General features: G+C 40.1%; 1 protein-coding gene across 1 annotated transcript in view; it reads right to left on the bottom strand.

Moving 5' to 3' along the window:
- Positions 1-407: 407 nt before the first annotated feature.
- LOC149311200 (tyrosine-protein kinase FRK-like) overlaps positions 408-19,760 on the bottom strand; it is a 62,920-nt gene continuing 43,567 nt past the window's right edge. The window contains exons 6-9 of the mRNA XM_089530544.1: positions 16,150-16,308; positions 13,401-13,582; positions 5,493-5,658; positions 408-4,745 (exon numbers count right to left, since the gene is read on the bottom strand). Coding sequence (XP_089386670.1) covers positions 4,531-4,745; positions 5,493-5,658; positions 13,401-13,582; positions 16,150-16,308 — 722 coding nt within the window. The 3' untranslated portion in view covers positions 408-4,530. The remainder of the gene's footprint in view (positions 4,746-5,492; positions 5,659-13,400; positions 13,583-16,149; positions 16,309-19,760) is intronic.

Here is a 19,760-nt window from a genome sequence, read left to right as displayed (position 1 = left end):
CCTCCTTTGGGGCAATCTGTTTCGTCTCAGAGTCTAATCTAAAGTTGAAAGTGTTGTCCAGATACACTTTGGTCAGGTACATGTTGCAGCGAACATTTCTTCCTTTTTTCCTTCTTCTAGTGATGTACATTTTTGCTTATTTTGTTCTTATTTGTTTCTTTATTTAAAGTATTTCTACCACACATTTCAGCCAAATAGGGTCCTAGAGGAGTCTACATATCATTAACGTGGCAGTTCCTTGCCCTAACACTACAATCTAAATAAGACACAGCATAGAAGGGAATGAAAGTGGAGGAGGGGATTGTGTCCTTCACTGGCTTGCACAAATGAAGATTTTTCAAGGGTTTTCTCCCAAGAAAGGATGCAAGAGTTTTTGTACAATTTTCAATATTTATTTATTGCTTGGCTCTTTTACAAACACTTTACTTGTGCAAAAATGCTGCATAAAATATACTTTTTTCAACATAAAATACTCTGTTTCTGTGCACACGCCTTTTATTTTTGCATATAAAATTTTCACAAAAAGTGTTGTAATGATAAAAATCTAATGGTGGTTGGCCCTTTGCACATTTTTCCACATGGTTTCTCAATATGTCTCACCCTTTCTCATCAAGGGTGAGAAAAATTGGTAGTATTGTTTACATCCCTATTCTTTTTCACATCTTCCTCAAATCCCTAGCCATGGGATCCTTTCTACATTGAAACTGTAAAACTGAATCTATGCAATTAAAACCAAGAAATGTGTTAAAGCGTTTCTTCATAAAGCTGGTAAGGAATCAAATGATTAAAGTACCTTCAGGTACAATTACTTCCCAATTTGTGTGTGTGTGTGTGTGTATGCGTGGAGAGAGAGAGAGAGAGAGAGAAAGAAAGAAAGAATGGGTACCAGAAAAATTGGAAGGGGACTATTTCACACAAAAAAATTCCAACACTTTCTTGGGCACAGATCTCACCAATGATAATAGCCATAGCAATTTGTTTTCCCTACGGTGTCCCAACCCCAGTTGATTGAAGAGACAAAAGAAAATTTGCTGATAAATACCTTCTGCCCATCATCCTTACATACTGGGGAAAAAATCAATTTTGATAATCTCAACAGTATACCTGAAACGTATTTCCCAGCTATTATGGCATTATGGTTTTTTTAAAAAATCTATTTTTACTCTTCATCTTCTCTGTTTACTTTGTTCTTATTCCTACTGTTGTCCTTAACTGATATCATAATTTAACACTTTCCATATATGTTAATTGCAGCAAAACTAAATAATTAGAAATTATTCACACAAAAATGGTTAAAATTTTCCTGAGAAAATGCTGCAAAGTGATTTCCCCCCCCCCCCCCGAGATAAACAAGCTCCTACATCCAATTGTTAGACTAACTGAATCAAAGGGAACAGGGTAACTCAACATTTATATAAATTCAATTGGTTCAGTGGATCTACTCTGTTTTGAACTCACAGTTGGATTTAGCCTCATATTCAGTGATTTGAATCACTTAGCTACAGCATGTTCCTATACATACTTACTGAAAGTAAGGGGTGATGCAGACCAGCACAATACGCCAGTTTGGGGGCGACATGGAGACATGGCACTTAAATGCAACACACCCCGACAGCACCTCAAGCCAGCATCAGGCCACCTGCCTGATCGGATGGTGTGCAGAATTGCAGCACAGCATTTATACACCTCATGCTTCAGGAGCGCAGAAAAGCTGCCATAGTGGCAATAAGACCACCCTTTTCCCAGCACAAAAAGGAGCAGCATTTTGCCATTTCTTTTTGCACTGGAAAAAAGCCAGATTGAGGCCATGGTGTGCGGTTGCTGTCACCCTGATCAGGCACTCAAAGGGGCGGCATTAAGCCACCCCTATATGGCCATCTGTTTCAGCCCTAAATTCCTTAGAACTTAACAGATCTTTTAATTGGTTATGCACATTGTTGTCCTGGTGTACGCTCTAACAGGAAAAGCTTAATGTTCATTTTAAATATACTAGATAATAGTTACCTGTCATATAAAATAGACATTGCAACAAAAATGAATTGTAATAAAAACCTAATCTGATAGGCCAACTTCAATTTGCAATTACTTTTCATTTTAAGTATGCAGTTTTGGTCTACCATGTTATGGAGCCTATCATGGGAGCTCTGATTGTCTATAACTCCCCTAAGAAATAAAGGAACTAATTGTGTAATAGTCGTGTGTGTGTGTGTGTGTGTGTGTGTGTGTGTGTGTGAATTAGAGGGAGGGAGGGAATGAATTCAGAGTACTTTTTATATTTCCAGCCTTAATTTACTATGTTTATAGCAGATTGTTCAGCTAAAACTGGCACTAGGGTGGTTTCCAATAAAACAAATTGGAACAATTTTCTGATTCTCTCATACACATACCTAAATAGAAATCTAACAATCAATGTGCACAAAAAGTCTTGATAGAGCTGGACAAAACAGCTGTCTTCAGAGAATATAGGTATCTTACACTAGATTATTTCCACGTTCTCATGGGTATGCTATAAGTAACCACTTCATAAAACAAGAGCTGGAGGTGACTGGCCAAACTCCAATCAGCATTGTTGCAGGTACTGGTAGCTTGTTTGGACTGCTGTTGTCAATAGAAAGTCCGTGAAGGGATAAAGAAATTGCATGGTCAAATAACAGCAGAAATCTATGTCCAAGGAATCAATGCGTAAAACTGTACTTTATCTGCAGTATTTTGAAACACTGCTTGGAAGGAATGCAAAATAGAAACCCACTCCTCTGCTAAAACAAATGGAAAGTCTACTGCAGTGGTGTGTGCATGGTGGGCTTTTTACAGTTTTCTAATGCATGAATCAAATGATATTATATACTTGACTGCTATCACTCGTCACCTGACTGTGATAAGAAAAACATTCTTGTGAGAATCACTTTATTTCAAAATAATGTTTATATTTCTCCAATATCTTCCATCACTTTTCTCTGATCTGAATATACATCTACCCTGTGTACAAAGTCATTTAATGCAGCATTGACAAAATTGTAATCAAAGGGTATTGACAGAAAGATGTGAGGAAGAAGAGGAAAGAAAGTATCTTTACGCACAGGTCCTGCTGTGCACAACACAATCAAATTCCTTCATAATAACTGATTGATGGAATTTAGCAGATAAGCAGTGGAATCTGAATGTAATGAATAACCATATGTATACATAAAAAGGACAATTCAGAATGCCAATTGTGCAGCAAAATTTGTGTTCTTTACTATATACTGCTTAAGTAATAAATAGAAATAGCATCTTCATTCTACAGCAAAAAAATTAAAATCATGTTTGTTAATCATACAAAACAGACTATAAACATCAAGATTGTGGCATATTGTCAAGGATTTTAATAATAAATTCTTTAGGAGCATCCCTACTTTAACCTCCATGTTTATATGTTTTGAAATTAGATTGATCTCACAGTTTTGTGAAAACTACAGAGAAGTAGCAGCATTAGCCAGTGGCAACCTAATAAATGCAGTCTTCACAGGTGGGAATGGTACAGAATTTTATTGTGTTAGAGTCTCAAGGAAAGGAGGCTTTCACCAGCTTCTGAGACTTGTTGTAAGATAAAATGCACCTCACATGATAAATTCAAGCATTTTTTTTAGGTTTCTAAGGTGTTTTGGTAAAATAAAGTTCACTCAGAACAATATGAACAACTAAACGTGCATACAGTTAGAGGGAGGTAAATGGTCAGTGTGAAAAAATGCATCCACTAGGTGATATGTTCTTTAAAAGGCAGAGATAAGAGAAGATAGGCAAAAAAAAAATATGAATTTCAGTGGGGGGGGGGGGAAATCAAGTATTAAAAGCACATATGAAACAAAGAGATGAGTAGAAATGCAGGTGGGATTTAAGAGATACACAAGAAAACTGAAACAGAAATGTTCACAACCCTACTCATATGCTGAGTATTGTACTATAATTTTGGGCAATCAGAGTTCAAATCCTCACTCATTCATGGAAACACAGTGAGTGAGTTTGGACAAGTTACACTCTCTCTCAGCCCCGGAAAAATGCAATAGCAAACCCCCTCTGAATAAATCTTGCCAAGAAAATTCTAGGATAGGGTTGCTGTAAGTTGGAGTTGACTGGAAGGCACATAAAAAACTTATAGACAAGAATGTGCTTCATCTAGTCCATAAAGTGGTTCGTGTAAATGCTAGAAACATATAGACACATGAGGAATGTGTATGTGTGTGTCTATATATACAGTTGTCCCTTCACTTACACGGGGAATCTGTTCCACCCTACCACCACCCCCGCGTAAGGGGAAAAATGCAGATGCTCAATCCCCATTCAAGTGGCAGCCATTGTCTTTTCCAGCATGCAGCGCTACAACTTCCGGTGTGGCTTCCAGTGTATGTTGGAAGCCGCGTAAGGTGCGCCTGCATATGATGTGTGCACACTGTATTCTACACGTTTACATGCAAAGATAAAGTACCATGTTTGCTAAAGAAATTATTTGGGGTAGCTGTCATTGAAATTTAATTATCAAGAGAAATATGTTGCTCAGTGTATAAAAGTATTTGCATCTGCATAGGATATGGAATCCATGTCATAATAATCTTCTAGTTTCCAATGCAATGTTTCAAAGGTTGGTCTTTCTCTGGGTTCAGCATTCCAGCATTGTAACATGATGTTATACAGCTCTTGAGGACAGTTATCTGGCTGAGGGATTCTGTACCCTTGGTCCAGTCTCTGGAGTACTTGATAGCCCATCCAACCTATAATATAGTTTTTTGAAAAGATAGATGATACAGCACTTGTAAAATAACAATCTATATTTTGTTAAAATAAATGAAGTATCTGTAGTGATTCTACAAACATCATTTTTCAGTGATGCATTCCCTTACAGAAACTTTAAACTAATTTCTCTGAGGATATTACAGTGCACCCTTCTTTTACACAGGGGATCCATTCCAGACGCCACCCCACCCCCCACCCCCATGTAAGGGAAATACCATGTATGGTATTTCAATACCATTGAAAATGATGAGGTTTGTGCCCGTGGCACAGTGTGTGCGCCATTTCTCCTTCTAGCACAAGGAAAAGAGCCAATTGGCTGGCAAACCATAAAATAGCAAAAATGGTTCCTGCTAAGTAAATCTGGTAGACTGGAGTCCATTGGCTTTAAATTGTACACAGTACAATTCTGCCTAAGGTTAAAACAAAGGTTTCTCCTCTTGCCTGTTGCCCCTTCTATACACAGAAGACAATCAGATTGGCAATTGAAGGGGAGATAGGACAGGGTCCTCCACTGTACCATGTGGCATAAGTTACAAAATGTAGAGGAGGCACTAACCACTGTTGCCACCAGCCCAGGCCTCAGTCAGTCATAGCTGCAGGATCGACCTTGATGTTGTTTCAGTCTTTCAAGAATTTTTATTCCACACATAGAATTTAAAATTGTTGCCAAAATTGGGAACACTGAGAAATGAATTGAACATACCTGTTTCCAAACATGCACTCACCTGCATAAGGCATCTTTCCATATGTCATTATTTCAAAAAGGAGTATTCCAAATGACCAGACATCAGATTTAATGCTAAATCTATTGGAGCGGATTGCTTCAGGGGCTGTCCATTTCACTGGTAGCTTTGTTTCATGTTTGGCTTCATACACATTTTCGTTTTCTAGCTATTAAAGTTTTAAAAAGGAGCAATGAAGTAAAATAAATATTGAATATACACTGCTATATAGCATGCAAGGATTTTTTGTATCTTTTCTAACATACATTTTTGTTTTAATACCATATGAACCATCTCAATGAAAATTTGAAATGGATTTAAAAACAGTTAAACTTGACAATGAAAATACTGTTACTTCCTTTGTATCATATATTACTTTCCTCTGCATCATATAATTATAGATATATTGCAATGGAAGGAACCCCAAGTTATTTAATCCAGTTCTCTGTTCCAAGTAGCACTAAAGCACCATTGTTTAAAAGACTAGCAAAGGATTATTAAACTATTATTAAACTTTTGGTTCTCCAGATGTTTTAAACTTACAGCACATTCAGAATGATTGAAAAATGTAAGATTCTACTCCTGTTCTTTTTGATTTTATACTGGGGTAAAATAAACCAACCTAGGGAGCTCTTATAAAAAGTATCTGATTGTACCAAGAGCTGACAGAAGATATTCTGAGTAGAAAAAAAATGTGTATAGCTCTCTTAAATAAAATAATAAAGAACAGGAACAAAATCTGAGACTTTCTCGCCTTCACCAGCATATTTAATGGGAAGGAGGCATAGAAGATGTACTCCAAATATTTGGAAAGTTAAAGGTTCCCCATCCCTAAATTAATGTGAAGGTTGGGGTGGAGATGAAAGTGAGCAGAGAAGGATTATAGGATTTTAAAATATTATAGGCACAGAAAAAGGGAAATGGAAACCAACTGAGAAATAGATACTGTAATTTCATAAGATGTCTGTGCTGTGTAGGAACAAAACAATGGCATTTCTTCAGGTATGTGTACGATAGTAACAGTGTTAGTAAATACATTTTTGTGGCTTGTATGCAATGTTGAGTGAACCTGAGGAATTTCACAAAAGGAAAGTTTCCCATCCTTTTGCCCCACCTTCACACACCATGGTGGCGGTGGTGGGGTCATCCTGAAAAGTGTGGAATGAGGAGGTAGAAAGGACTACTAAGGGAAGGAAAAGATGAGAACGTTTTCTCCATGAATCCTAGATGTAGCTACTTAGATGTATGTCCCACTGAGTTCAATGGAATTTAATCTCAAGGAGGACTGAAGCCTAAATTATTTTATGAATTAATCCTGAGTTGTTTTATGATTCATTCCACTCTCACAGAGGCCCAACTAACCATTCAAAGAGGCCTGAGGGAAACAGCTACAGGGCAAAGGATGGGAGAGCTATTTACCATATATACCCAACCACAAGTTGTCCTCATGTATAAATTGAGGGCAAGTTTTGAGGCCAAGATTATGGATTTTTATATGACCTGTGAATATATCAAGGGTAAAATTTAGGGGCATATAGCAAAGGATGTAAAGGATGAAGCAAAAGAAAACAATGCCAAAAATCCAGCAGGCATAACTCTGTGTGGTCACAGTAAAGGTTGGATGGATGCAAGTGTGTATGTGTGTGTGGAGTGGGGGTGGTACTTCCAGGACAGATTATGCTCTTGCCTTTCACTAGGGATAGTTCCATTTTTAAAATAAAAGTTAAGATACAGTATTTACATTGACCCGTGGATAAGTCGACTGCAGGTTTTTGGATAATTTTTTTACCTAAATTTCTAGACTTATACATGAGTATATACAATATGCTCTAAGCAAAAGCTGCTAGTTGTTCAGAAGATAGCTTTCTTATGGATTAACTGGATTATACACTTGATAATAACAACATAAAAATTGCTTATTGATTGTTAACCAAGCTGTTGATATCCATGGCATTTGAACATTGTATTTAACCAAGCAGAACCAGGCAGATGGACACTTTGTCCATTCATGCTTGGCCTTATTTTGCCAAACAGTCTACATGCCATATTAAAATGTCTAGGATTAACTGGGGGCCTAGCGCTGAGAATCCTGGATTTGACAATGACAGCAGTACAAGCCTCCAACTGGCACCAGAGGCACAGGACTCGTGTCTGGTCTTCAGGAAGAAGACAAGGCGACAGCAAGAGTTAATGCATTCAGGAACCTTTTTGTGTGTGTGATTAATTGCTGTCACTGAAGGGCCATTGACTTTGATAATCATCATTTAAATAGTTCCAAGCCTAAAAATGCAGATTCCAAGAGATTTAAATTAATATATTGGTTCAAAGTGGCACCAGTTAATTTAGGAAAAGTAAGCTGACAGACACTGGAGAATAAACGGAGAATTATTTACTTCTAATTGAGGTTTTCTGAGGTTAGTCTGCTTTCTTCTTCAGACCTACTTTCTCAGTTTTTTACTGCACATTCTCTAACCCTTTGGGAATATGTTAGGATGTTCTGTGTTTTTAAATGAAGTCTGCAAGTGCTGATGTAAAATTATCACATTTATACCAGCAGTTCTTTATTTAATAAACTTTTAAAATGTAAGTCAGTGAACTTTCTAAATTTTGAGTTTACAAAACAGAATGCACACACCCTTGGCATAAGGAAAATGCCATGCTTCTTCAGAGAACATACAAGACTCCTTCAATAAACTTTGATTCTTTGGAGATCCCTTGCTGTACCTATGGCTGGAATCTGTTGGTGCCTCATGCTGATGCACCTTTTGGACCAGAGTGTAGTGGTAGCAGGGGGGAACAGGAGAGAAAGTCACTTTTGTCTAAAAAGGAAGCTGCTCTGCCAGCTTCTTAAAGGGCAGCATTCTCTCCTGATGGAAACAGCTTTCACTGCCACACACAACTATACTGCAGTGTCCGTGGCTGTTTTACCTCTGCTGCCTCATTGCTACTCATATTGTTGCTGTGACCACCTGCAATGGTATAATTATGCCTGTGAATATGATTGTAGCCTTTATGGGGCTAAACAGACCGGCTTGAAGTGCCAGTGTGGAGGCATGGCATTTTGATGTTGTGTATCCAACCACATGGGAGGGGGTGTTACAGTGCTCCGTTGGCGCATCATCTAGACGTACTGCACCAAAGGAGTGCTGAAAAGCTGTCACCACTGCAGCAAGGGCACCTTTTTACCAGTGCTAAAAGGAGTGGCATTTTGCCATTCTATTTAGCGCTGGCAAAGTGCCAGATTAGGGCCGGATCAGTTGCTGCAGCCATGATTTGGTGAGGAAAGGGGATCAGGATGCTACTCCAAAGAGGCAATCTGTTTCACTTATTATTATTATTATTATTATTATTATTATTATTTGTTAGCCGCCCTGATTGTTCTCAGAGGGGCGGGATACAAATAACAATCAGGGCGGCTAACAAAGTTAAAAATACAAAACATATAAAATCCCTGGTACCCTCCCCTCCTTAAAAAAGTATTAAATTCAATGCAATATTTAAAAAACAGAACAAGAACAACAACAAACAAACATACAAGTTAAAAACTGACCAGAAGGTCAACAACATCGATACGTAATATCTATCTCTCATTCCATCCACTCTCCTAACCAAAGAGATCTGAGGGTCAGCCCAGCTGTACCACAAACCCTGTTTCTGCTCCTATGCAACGCCGGGTCTGTAAAAAACAAGACCCACATAATTTATGATCTTCTGCAGGATAAAAACTGCGACCTGGCATGCATTACTGAGACCTGGCTTGGGCCTGAGAGCAAAGCTGTGTGGGCACAGGCCCTCCCAGCTGGGTACTCAGTTAAGGACCAGATCAGGTTAGGTGGGCGGGGTGGTGGTGTTGCCTTGATTCATAAAAACACTCTCTCCTTAACCAGGAACCTTGTCCGGAAAATGGATTATATCGAGTGTATCTACCTGACCCTGAAGGCCAGAGACAGTCTGGGGATTCTGTTGGTCTACCAGCCACCCCGTGCGCTAACAGACTCCCTGGCCAAGCTGACACAGCTGGTCTCGGAACTGGTGTTGGAGTCCCCTAGGCTTCTTGTCTTGGGGGACCTCAATATCCCTTTCGAGGCCAGCGATGTTCCTACAGGTACAGCTTGGGAGTTCATGACTACCATGACTGCCATGGGCCTGTCCCAATTGGTCTCAGGACCCACGCATTGCGCTGGTAATACCCTTGATGTGGTCTTTAGTACGGACATGGAGTCTCTGTGGGCAGAGATCTCTAATATCTCTGCCCTGTCATGGATGGATCATTTTCTGGTTGAGGCTCAAATCAAGGCTTCTACCTCTAGCCCCCCAGGGGGTGGCGGACCTATTAGGATGGTCCACCCTCGAAGGCTGATGGAACCCAAAAGGTTCCAAGAAGCCCTAGAGGGGTATATGGCTGGAACTGACGGCAATTCTGTTGATGCCCTGACTAACATCTGGGATACTGATCTCTCCAGGGCTATACACAGTATCGCTCCCAAGCATCCTCTCAGGCCTGCTTCCAAAAAACAGCCCTGGTATACAGAAGACCTCAGGGAAAGGAAGCAGGTTCTGCGACGACTAGATCGTGACTGGCGAAGACACCAGCACTTAGCTGACAAGGCACTCCTGGACTCTCATTTGAAGGCCTACGGAGTGGCAATAAGTGCAGCAAAGAATTTGTTCTATGCTGCACGTATTGCATCTGCGGAGTCGCGTCCGGCAGAGCTGTTCAGGGTGGTGAGGGAGCTGACACAACTGCCCCCCTCCCTGAACCCTATTTTAGAACTATCTAAAGCCTGCTGTGACAAATTTAACAACTTTTTCGTGGATAAAATCTCTCGGATAAGGGCTGATCTCGACACCAGTATTTCTTCAGAATCTATTAGAGAGGTGTCCAGAGCTTCTGTGGCCCCTGTTATACTGGATCACCTTGAGTTTGTCAGTACCGAGGAAGTGGACAAGATCCTTCGAAGCGTTAGGAAGACGACATGCTCTCTCGATCCCTGTCCCTCATGGCTGGCGGCTCAGGGGGGGATGCGGTGCTAACTATGTTGCACCGCATAATTAATACATCTCTAAGAGAGGGACAATTTCCATCAAAATTAAAATTAGCAGTGGTCAAACCCCTGCTAAAAAAGCCCTCTCTAGACCCCCTGACTCATAACAACTACCGGCCTATATCGCTGCTGCCATTTTTGGGTAAGGTGATTGAGAGAGCGGTGGCCTTCCAGCTTCAATCGATCTTGGATGAAACGGATTTTCTGGACCCATTTCAAGCCGGCTTCGGGGCGGGCTATGGAGTTGAGACTGCCATGGTCGCCCTAGCCGATGATCTCCATCTGGGTATGGACAGGGGAAGCGTGTCCCTGTTGGTGCTTTTGGACATCTCAGCGGCTTTCGATACCATAGACCACGGTATCCTTCTGGAACACCTGAGGGAGTTAGGTATCGGGGGCACTGCGCTCCAGTGGTTCCGTTCCTACCTCTCAGGTAGATTCCAGATGGTGCAGCTGGGGGACTGTTGTTCCGATAAGAGGGCGCTTACATGTGGTGTCCCTCAGGGAGCGATTTTGTCCCCCGTGCTATTTAACATTTACATGAAAACGCTGGGAGAGATCATCCGGAGACACGGGGCGCGGTGTTATCAGTACGCTGATGACACCCAAATATGTTTCTCTGTGTCTCCGACTGATGCAGTGACTAGGGATGGCATCTCTCCTCTAAATGCCTGCTTGGAGTCGGTAATGGGCTGGATGAGGGAAAACAAACTCAGTGTGAATCTAGGGAAAATGGAAGTACTGGTGATAAGTTCCCCGGATCTCGGTGGTGAGATGTGCCATCCTGTCCTGAACGGGGTCACGCTCCCCTTGAAGGATTCGGTCCGCAGCTTGGGAGTGCTCTTGGAGTCTTCGCTCCAGTTGTCATCTCAGGTGGATGCGGTCGTCAGGAGCGCTTGTTATCAGCTTCGTCTGATACGCCAGCTGCGTCCCTACCTGTACCAGGGGGACCTTGAAACTGTAGTACATGCTCTGGTAACCTCTCGATTGGATTTCTGTAATGCGCTCTACATGGGGCAACCCTTGTACCAAACCCGGAAGCTACAGTTGGTGCAGAATATGGCAGCGAGATTGGTCGCCGGTTGTTCCAGATCTGACCATATAACTCCCATCTTGAAAGATCTTCATTGGCTGCCTATTCGCTTCCGAGCTCAATACAAGGTGTTGGTAATGACCTATAAAGCCCTAAATAGCTTGGGCCCAGGGTACTTGGAGGACCGCCTCTCCCCATATAATCCGCCCTGCACACTCCGCTCAACAGGGATGAAATTGTTGGAGGTCCCAGCGACACGCTATGTGAGGACCTCACAGAGGGCATTTTCTGTCATGGCCCCAAAATTCTGGAATAGTCTCCCAGACGAGCTCCGCTCCACCACATCTTTAGGTCTTTTTAAAAAGAACTTGAAGACATATTTCTTTTCCCAAGCCTTCCCACCATGAAAAATCATTCTTTCCCTTACCCCTTTTCATTGACGACCCTGGATTGTATATATTGACTTCCCCCTTTTCTCTGGCCCTTTGCTGTTAGTGTTGTTGTATTGTTTTTAATACTGTTTTTAACTGATTTTATTGGAATGTTTTTATATGCTGTTGTTCGCCGCTTTGATCAGGTTTTGGAAAAGCGGGATACAAATAAACTATATTATTATTATTATTATTATTATTATTATTATTATTATTATACCAGCCAGCAACCAGTGGGAGCAGCAGTATCTTTCCCAGACGTTTTTCTAAGGCCGGGTTCGCTATTCCGGGAAGGCCTGCCGGAAGAGATCCGTCTTAACAGTCTTTTTAAAGCTGTCTAAGGATGTAAGTAGACGGATCTCATCTGGCAGGCCATTCCACAGTCTATCTCCAGCAAGTGCCTCTGGAAACTTCATAAGCAGAAGACTCTATCATGGTGATGGCCAACTACTCTCGTTTCTTGCCAGTATTCATGTAACCATAACCATTCTGTTCTTAGACAGTGTGCTTAACAACCCTCACCTACAGGCAGAAAATAATTTTGCAATACCCAAAATGTTAATAATCTATCCAGCTGGTGGCCATTAATAAAAGCATAAAATAGAATTAGGAGAAAACTGGGACTATTGGATTGCTGATTATTATTATTATTATTATTATTATTATTATTATTTTAAAAAGTGAATCATATATATGTAAGGGTGCTCAAACAGGAACACAGACATGCTTTAGTAGAGAAGAAGGAGCTGTACAGTGATGCCAAACATCACTTCTCCAGCTTCCTGCCAATCTGCACTAGTATGTTCACATCTCATGATTTCATTCTCACAATTCACCGGAACTTTGGGGAACAAAAAAGGAGAGCTGCTGTGTTTTGGAGGGTTTTACAGGTATTTGTGGCACTGAGGATTTCCTAAGGGGTTGGGAGGCTGCAAACATGGGGTTGAGTGGTGCATGTGGCCCCTAGTCATGTTATCCAGACCCTTACTTTAGTTGGCTGGGAAAATGTGTGAAAAAATTATTACTTGTGTTAAGAGAAATGCTTTTATAATGTGTAAAGTAGGAAAGGGCATAACAAAATCCAGATCCAGGAAACAAAGGTCTTGCCAAGAAATGTGGAATTTGGGTTAGGTCAGAATATTGGTGAGATGCTGAGAAAAGCAATGAAAACAAAACAGATTTTCATATCCCTAACCATAGGGCAGATATGTATCCTCCCCACCCAAAAATGTGACTCTCTAACTCTTACCACCCCTGACCATCTTTGCTCTAGGTCTAGGACATGAATTCCTCAGGTTACCTAATTGCTGCATTGTATTAGTAATATGGATCACAACTGGGGCCTAGATACATCTACATACCTTCAGACAGTAACTTCAAGCAACATACTATTCCAAACTACCTTAAAAACCCGTGCAAGTCCAAAATCTGCTACTTTGTAAACATTATGATCACCAACAAGGACATTTCTGGCTGCCAAATCACGGTGGATGTAGTTCTGAGATTCAAGGTATGCCATTCCTGAAGCAACTTGAGCCGCCATGTCTACCTGTTGTGGCAAGTGGATCCTGGAGCCTCCATCAGCTGTAAAGAAAAAAAAAAGAACTTGTAGTGATGGAAGAGAATCAAGTCTTGAGACAGCTAATTGGTAAAGGAAGCAGTGTGATTTTGGACAACTAAGTGAAAGATTAAGATCACTAACTGAACAGCTGATGTTGATTCAAAAACTGGTAGAGAACAGACAATATAGGAAGGGTAGCATATTGTTAGACTGTAACATCTACTAACCCTAGTCTGCATAGCCAATGGTGAGCGATGATGAGATTTGAAGTCCAATAATACCTGGAGAGCCACGTATTCCCTATCCTCTTTTTAGACTCTTGGGAAGAGAGGAGTCACAGTCTGCAACCTATGCAATGAATCTGAGAAGCAGTCTCTTTCTAGGTACTCAATAGAGATGTACTTCTGAATAGACCTGCAAAGTATTGCAGTGATAACTACTCCAAAACATCCTTATTCATCTCTTTGTTTTTTTGTTGCTGTTGTTTTGTTGCTGGCTGAACTACTCTTATGTAATTTGCAAGGCTACCATCACTCATCTCCAAAGCACTGTGTTCATCAATCAGTGTTTATGAAGACAATGACTGTATATACATCTCTGATATAATGCAGATAAGAGAGTAAGTCCTTGATAGCTAAAATAAGTGGTGCCAAGGCCCAGACCTGCCTAAAAGCAGCAGCCTATAATTTGAGAATGCTTCTTCCTAAACTCTCATTTGTCATGGCTGGTAATGCTCATTGATAAAGCAACAACAATAATAACAAAAAACACAAAACCGGCAAATGTAAACCTAGTGCATCTCACAGTACTGTTTACCTAATCTTCAAACATGTTATTCTTGAGGACTCACCACCTGAAAATCTTCATACATAGCAGGTAGAATGTCTGCTCCTTTTCTCACATCTTTTCATTGTAATGACTATTTGATGTAATGACAGTGACACTTGCAAGATAAAATTGAATGATTCTCTCAAGTCTGAATGAATCGTCATGGGAAAATGTACCAGAAAGACCTGGGTTCCAAACCCTGACCAGCTGTGCAGCTTACTTGATGACCTTGAGTCATCCACAGTCTAAATATAAAGGACCTTATAGGGTTGATCATTATGACAAAAGGGCAATAGATAGATATAGAGATAGAGATAGAGATAGAGAGAGAGAGAGAGAGAGAGAGAAACTGTAAAGCACAAATTGGCCATTGCTTTTCCTACTGAACTATCCTGAAAGATTATTGTGATAAAAAAAGAGATAAGCAGATAAATAAAATATGGATAAGCAACCCAGATTAAATTTCAAATGGCTCTTCCTACAGATTCTTTCCTCCCATCTCTTTTAAATGTGATGAAGTTTAAAATAAATTGGTCAAACAATCTGTACTTAAATGGCTATACATTTTTGTAAGTGAGTAAATATTTTATTGTGATCATAGACCAGTATATAAAAACCTATTACAAATACAGTTACAAATATTTAAACATGTAAAACATTTAAAAGATCCTAACAGGGGAGTTTATCACACAGGGGAAATCCTGTGCAAAAATGGGATTGAAAAGGTGGAAAAAAACCCACAAAAGTGGGTTGATTATCACACATGTTGTTGTTAAACTTGTGTTAACCCGAATGGAAACAAAAGCCACTCCTTTTTACTTTCAAGATTTTCTGACAGTAAAAAGGAACAACTTTTGTCTACTTTCCTTCCACTTTCTGTTTGGGTTAATATTAGTTTAACAATGACATTGTGTGAAAATCATCTTGCTTTTGCATGTTTTTTCCAATTTAAACCCCCATTTTTGCATCATGATAAACTCCACAGTAAAACAAGGTAAAATGGCATATTAAATACATTTTAAAAAAGAAAGCTAACTGCTTATCTGGAATTGTTTGGTTTTTTTATGTATTCAATCTGCAATTTTACCATATTTTTTACACATATTATTAGACACAGCAACTTTAGCATCCTACTCAGTAGTTGATTGTTTGCTTATCTCGCTAACAGTCTGGGCACAGCACATGTTCATGTCATTTTTTGTTTGCTGGTCTTAACTACACCCTCTGTCTTCCTACACTAGTGTTTCTGAGCTTCATTATGTTAGTCTGTAATATTCTCTCTTCCATTTTTGGAGAGTACATGTTACCAACCCCCTCATCATGTAATGTTATGAAACTTTTAGTATTTAGTAAATACACTACTTCATATATTTTTACAAAGAAGACTTACCTTATTTCTCTGCTAGACCATGTGTGGGGTGGTGATGGTGTGGGACTAGTTGTTGCTCAATTTCTGCTTATGAATACTAATTACCATACTCTGCTTGTAAGATACACTACTGTCTCTTACATTCCCCAATAATTCCTGCATGTATAGAGATAACAAGGCCATTTTGGGCTCCCTTATCAATCACTGTTGACTTTATGCCCAAATTTTACTGAGCTGTCTCCCCTTATTTAAACTGGTACCACATTGGCTACACTGTGACCATGGCCATGATAGCCAGAGGATTCTGAGATTTCTAGTGCAAAAAGAGGACTTTTCCCAGGTTTTGACCTCAGCCGGCATACAAGATTGCAAAATGAAAGGTCTCCCACTCACTTTGGAGGTATTCGAGCAGACTTCCATGTCTCATCAGTTCAGTAATAATATAAATGGGATCCTCTAGAGTGCAAACAGCATAGAGCTGTATCAGCTTAGGGTGCCTCAGATTCTTCATTATCTGTGCTTCCCTCAGGAAGTCTTTTGGATCCATTGAACCTGAAATGAGAACATCCACAAAAGACAATTACTCCATGTTTATCTTGTGTGCCCCCACCATTTTGTGTGTTAATGGGTAGGGATGCTTTGCCTCCTTTGCCTAGTTGTATGGATAGCAGTTAAAAAATTAATGGAATGAAATGAAAAATGGCAAAGACGAACATAAATTCTGTATTATTACTTTTTTCAAGTTAATGAAAAAAGATAAGTATTACTGGTGCTCTGTTTCCTCCTCCCCCCACCAAAAAACCCAATAAAGGCTATTGTTCATTTTATGACTAAAGCTATAGGGATGTTTTATTGGTTTCACTATGGCTCCTAGATGCTACAAAGGTAACCATGATTAGAAACACTGAGGTACTTTTCAAGATTAGTTGTCTGTATCAATCCCTCTAGCTTAAGGCCCGAGCCATAATGATTCACTTCTTCATCACCTCCAAGCCACATTGTTGCAGCTCATTATACCTTGGAACAGAACATGCTTATTACTTACAATTTTATTATAATCTTCACAGCCAAGGAGAGAAATACAATGTTCTGCTGTACCTCAAATGCAACAAGTTTGTCAAGTTCTTGGATAAAGTCAGACTTCAGTAGAACTTATAAAAAGTTGCCCAGATACTGATAATCATAGGAAAATTCATGCAAGTATGTGGTCAAATGGCTATTTCTCCCTTCTCCCCAAATGCTGTCACAGCCTGATACTGGGGAGGCATCCTCACATCAGGAAATGAACACTTTTGAACCACAAATTGATGAATAACTTCTACTTCTCTCTTGTGTATCAGAGCTGTTACCAACAGATGTTGTCAGGCTTCAGCTCCTCTTGCCAGCACAGCCAATGGTGAGGAAAGCTGGGAGTGTCAGTCAACATCTGGAGGACAATGGACCCTCTCCCAAGGCTTATGCACTAAGAATGCTTATGATCACATTCTAATCACACATTATATTTATACAGGCGGCCCTTTCTCTTATGCGGGGGATCCATTCTGGACCCCCCCCCCCCACATAAAAGAAAAAATGCATAAGTTTGAGCCCCATTGGATGTAATGGGGTTCGCACCCATCACGTGGTGCTATGGTTTTCTGAGACTTATTTCCAGCACGACTTCCAGCATATGCTGGAAGCCACATATGATGCACTTGCATATGATGCAGGCTCACAGTACATATGATTGTTTTCATAAGTGTATTTTGTTCTACGAAGTCTGAAAGAAACCACAGTCATCAACTGGTGCTCCCTCTCCACATACTATGGCAATTGATGCCTCCCATGTCATTGGGATGATGAATCTATTTTGCTACTCAAGGTGCTAAACCATATCCCTGAAATAGAGTCAGAACCATGGACAGAACTTCAGACTAAAACCCAGAGAAGATTTAATGCCTCACCGATGTAAAAGCCATTAGCTGTGACCTAGCTTACTTATTTTTACAATGCCTGAACAAGACTATAAATCCTATTGTTCATCTTGACTAGCCAAGAGTCATTAAACTAGTTGGATTTACCTATATGTTGTCTCAGTATTAAACAGCTGATTCAACAGATCTGCTGTAGCTGGGAATAGCCAACCAAATTCCATCCTTTACTGCATTAGCACCGTACCAAACATCATATACCAATGTATGTAACATTCTTGGCTAGTCCCACTTTTAAAGCCAATGTTATATATGCACGATTATTAAACACTGTGAATGTAGATCTGGGCTGGAAAGCTATCCCATGTCTTGAGGTCACATATGTCTCCCACAAGTCCTAGGAGAGCTGCATGTTCCCCATCATCTGTCCCAGCCCCATTTAGATTTTTTTTAAAAAAAAAAAATAATTTAAAGCATTATGCTGGAGAAGTACAGGCACATTCTCCAATTACATCTTGGCTGGATCACTGTAATGCACTGTGGATGGGGTGCTTTTGAAGAGTGTTGATAAACTTTAGCAGGTTCAGAGAGCTGCAGCCAGAGTTCTCACTGGGATTTGTTACAGGAAGCATGGAACAGCTTCACTGGTTGCTGGTCTGTTCCTGGGCACAATTCAAGGTGCTGGTTATGAGTAATAAACACCAATGCACCTTCGATCTAGGTCATCTGATGGACTGTATTCTCCCATATAAGCCTGTATGTGTATTGAGATCTTCAGGAGAAGCTCTTCTCTCCATTCCACTACCCTCACAGGTTCATCAAACAATAACACAGGAAAATGCCATTGTAGTGGCTGTTCCCAGGCTCCCAAACTCCATGGTGTCCTTCTGGAGGCAGGCAGAGATGTTTTTTGGTTCAGTAGGTCTTTGGGAAATAATTCTTCATGGACAATGGGCTTTTAATAAAGTGCTGATTGTCTGTTTTTGTTCTTTCTTCTTCTTTTTTAAAAAGAGGAATATTTTAAAATTGCTTTTAATTCTACTTATCATTTTGCTATAATGTATTTTAACTTTTTAATGGGTTAATGATGCACACTTTTATTTCAATCTTAGCTTTGTAGGTTGTCTTGAATTCAAGACCAGGTAGGAATAAAAAGATGGATGCAATACACAGAAGAATTATACAAAAGAGATGACAAAATGAAGGACACATGGAACAAAGAGCCATATGAAGATGAACCCCAAACTCTAAAAAGTGAGGTGGAAACTGCAATAAAAGAAATAGCGAAAAACAAATAACCAGGAACAGGTGATATTCCAAATGAACTGCTGCAATCCACATTGACAGAGTCAAGTCTAATGCTAAACAACATATGTCAACAGATATGGAAAACGAAAGGATGGCCAACAGCTTGGAGGTGATCAATATACATTCCCATCCAGAAGAAGGGAGACACAAGACACTGCAGCAACTATAGGACCATAGCACTGATCTCCCATGCAAGCAAAATAATGCTCAAAATTCTGCAACATAGACTCCATACATGAAGAGAGAAATCCCAGAGGTTCAAGCAGGGTTCAGGAAAGGAAGAGGCACTAGGGACCATGTTGCAAACATAAGATGGCTAATGGAGCGCACCAGGGAATTCCAAAAGAAAATCAGCATGTGCTTTATAGACTATAGTAAAGCCTTTGATTGCATAGGTCATGAAAGGCTATAGCATGCCCTTAAAGACATGGGAGTGCCAACACGTCTGATAGTCCTGATGAGGAATCTGTACTCAGGACAAGAGGCTACTATCAGAACAGAACATGGAGAAACAGAATGGTTCCCAATTGGCAAAGGGCTCAGACAAGGCTGTATCCTTTCACCCTATCTGTTCAACTTGTAAGCTGAACATATTATAAGAAAAGCAGACTTGGACACAGAAGAGGGAAGAGTGAAAATAGGAAGAAGGAATATCAACAATCTAAGATATTGAAATAATAATCATAAGGAGGAGGAGGAAGAGGATTTATGTATAGCCCACCCAATCACAAGGAATCAGGGCGGGTTACAACAATAAAGAAAGTACAAAGCAAATAAACAATAACA

This window comes from Sceloporus occidentalis, unplaced genomic scaffold (genome assembly GCF_023333645.1).
Source record: "Sceloporus occidentalis isolate IW3139 unplaced genomic scaffold, rSceOcc1.0.p SCAF_6, whole genome shotgun sequence".
Lineage (NCBI taxonomy): Eukaryota > Metazoa > Chordata > Lepidosauria > Squamata > Phrynosomatidae > Sceloporus > Sceloporus occidentalis.
This window is presented reverse-complemented; position numbering and strand designations above follow the sequence as displayed.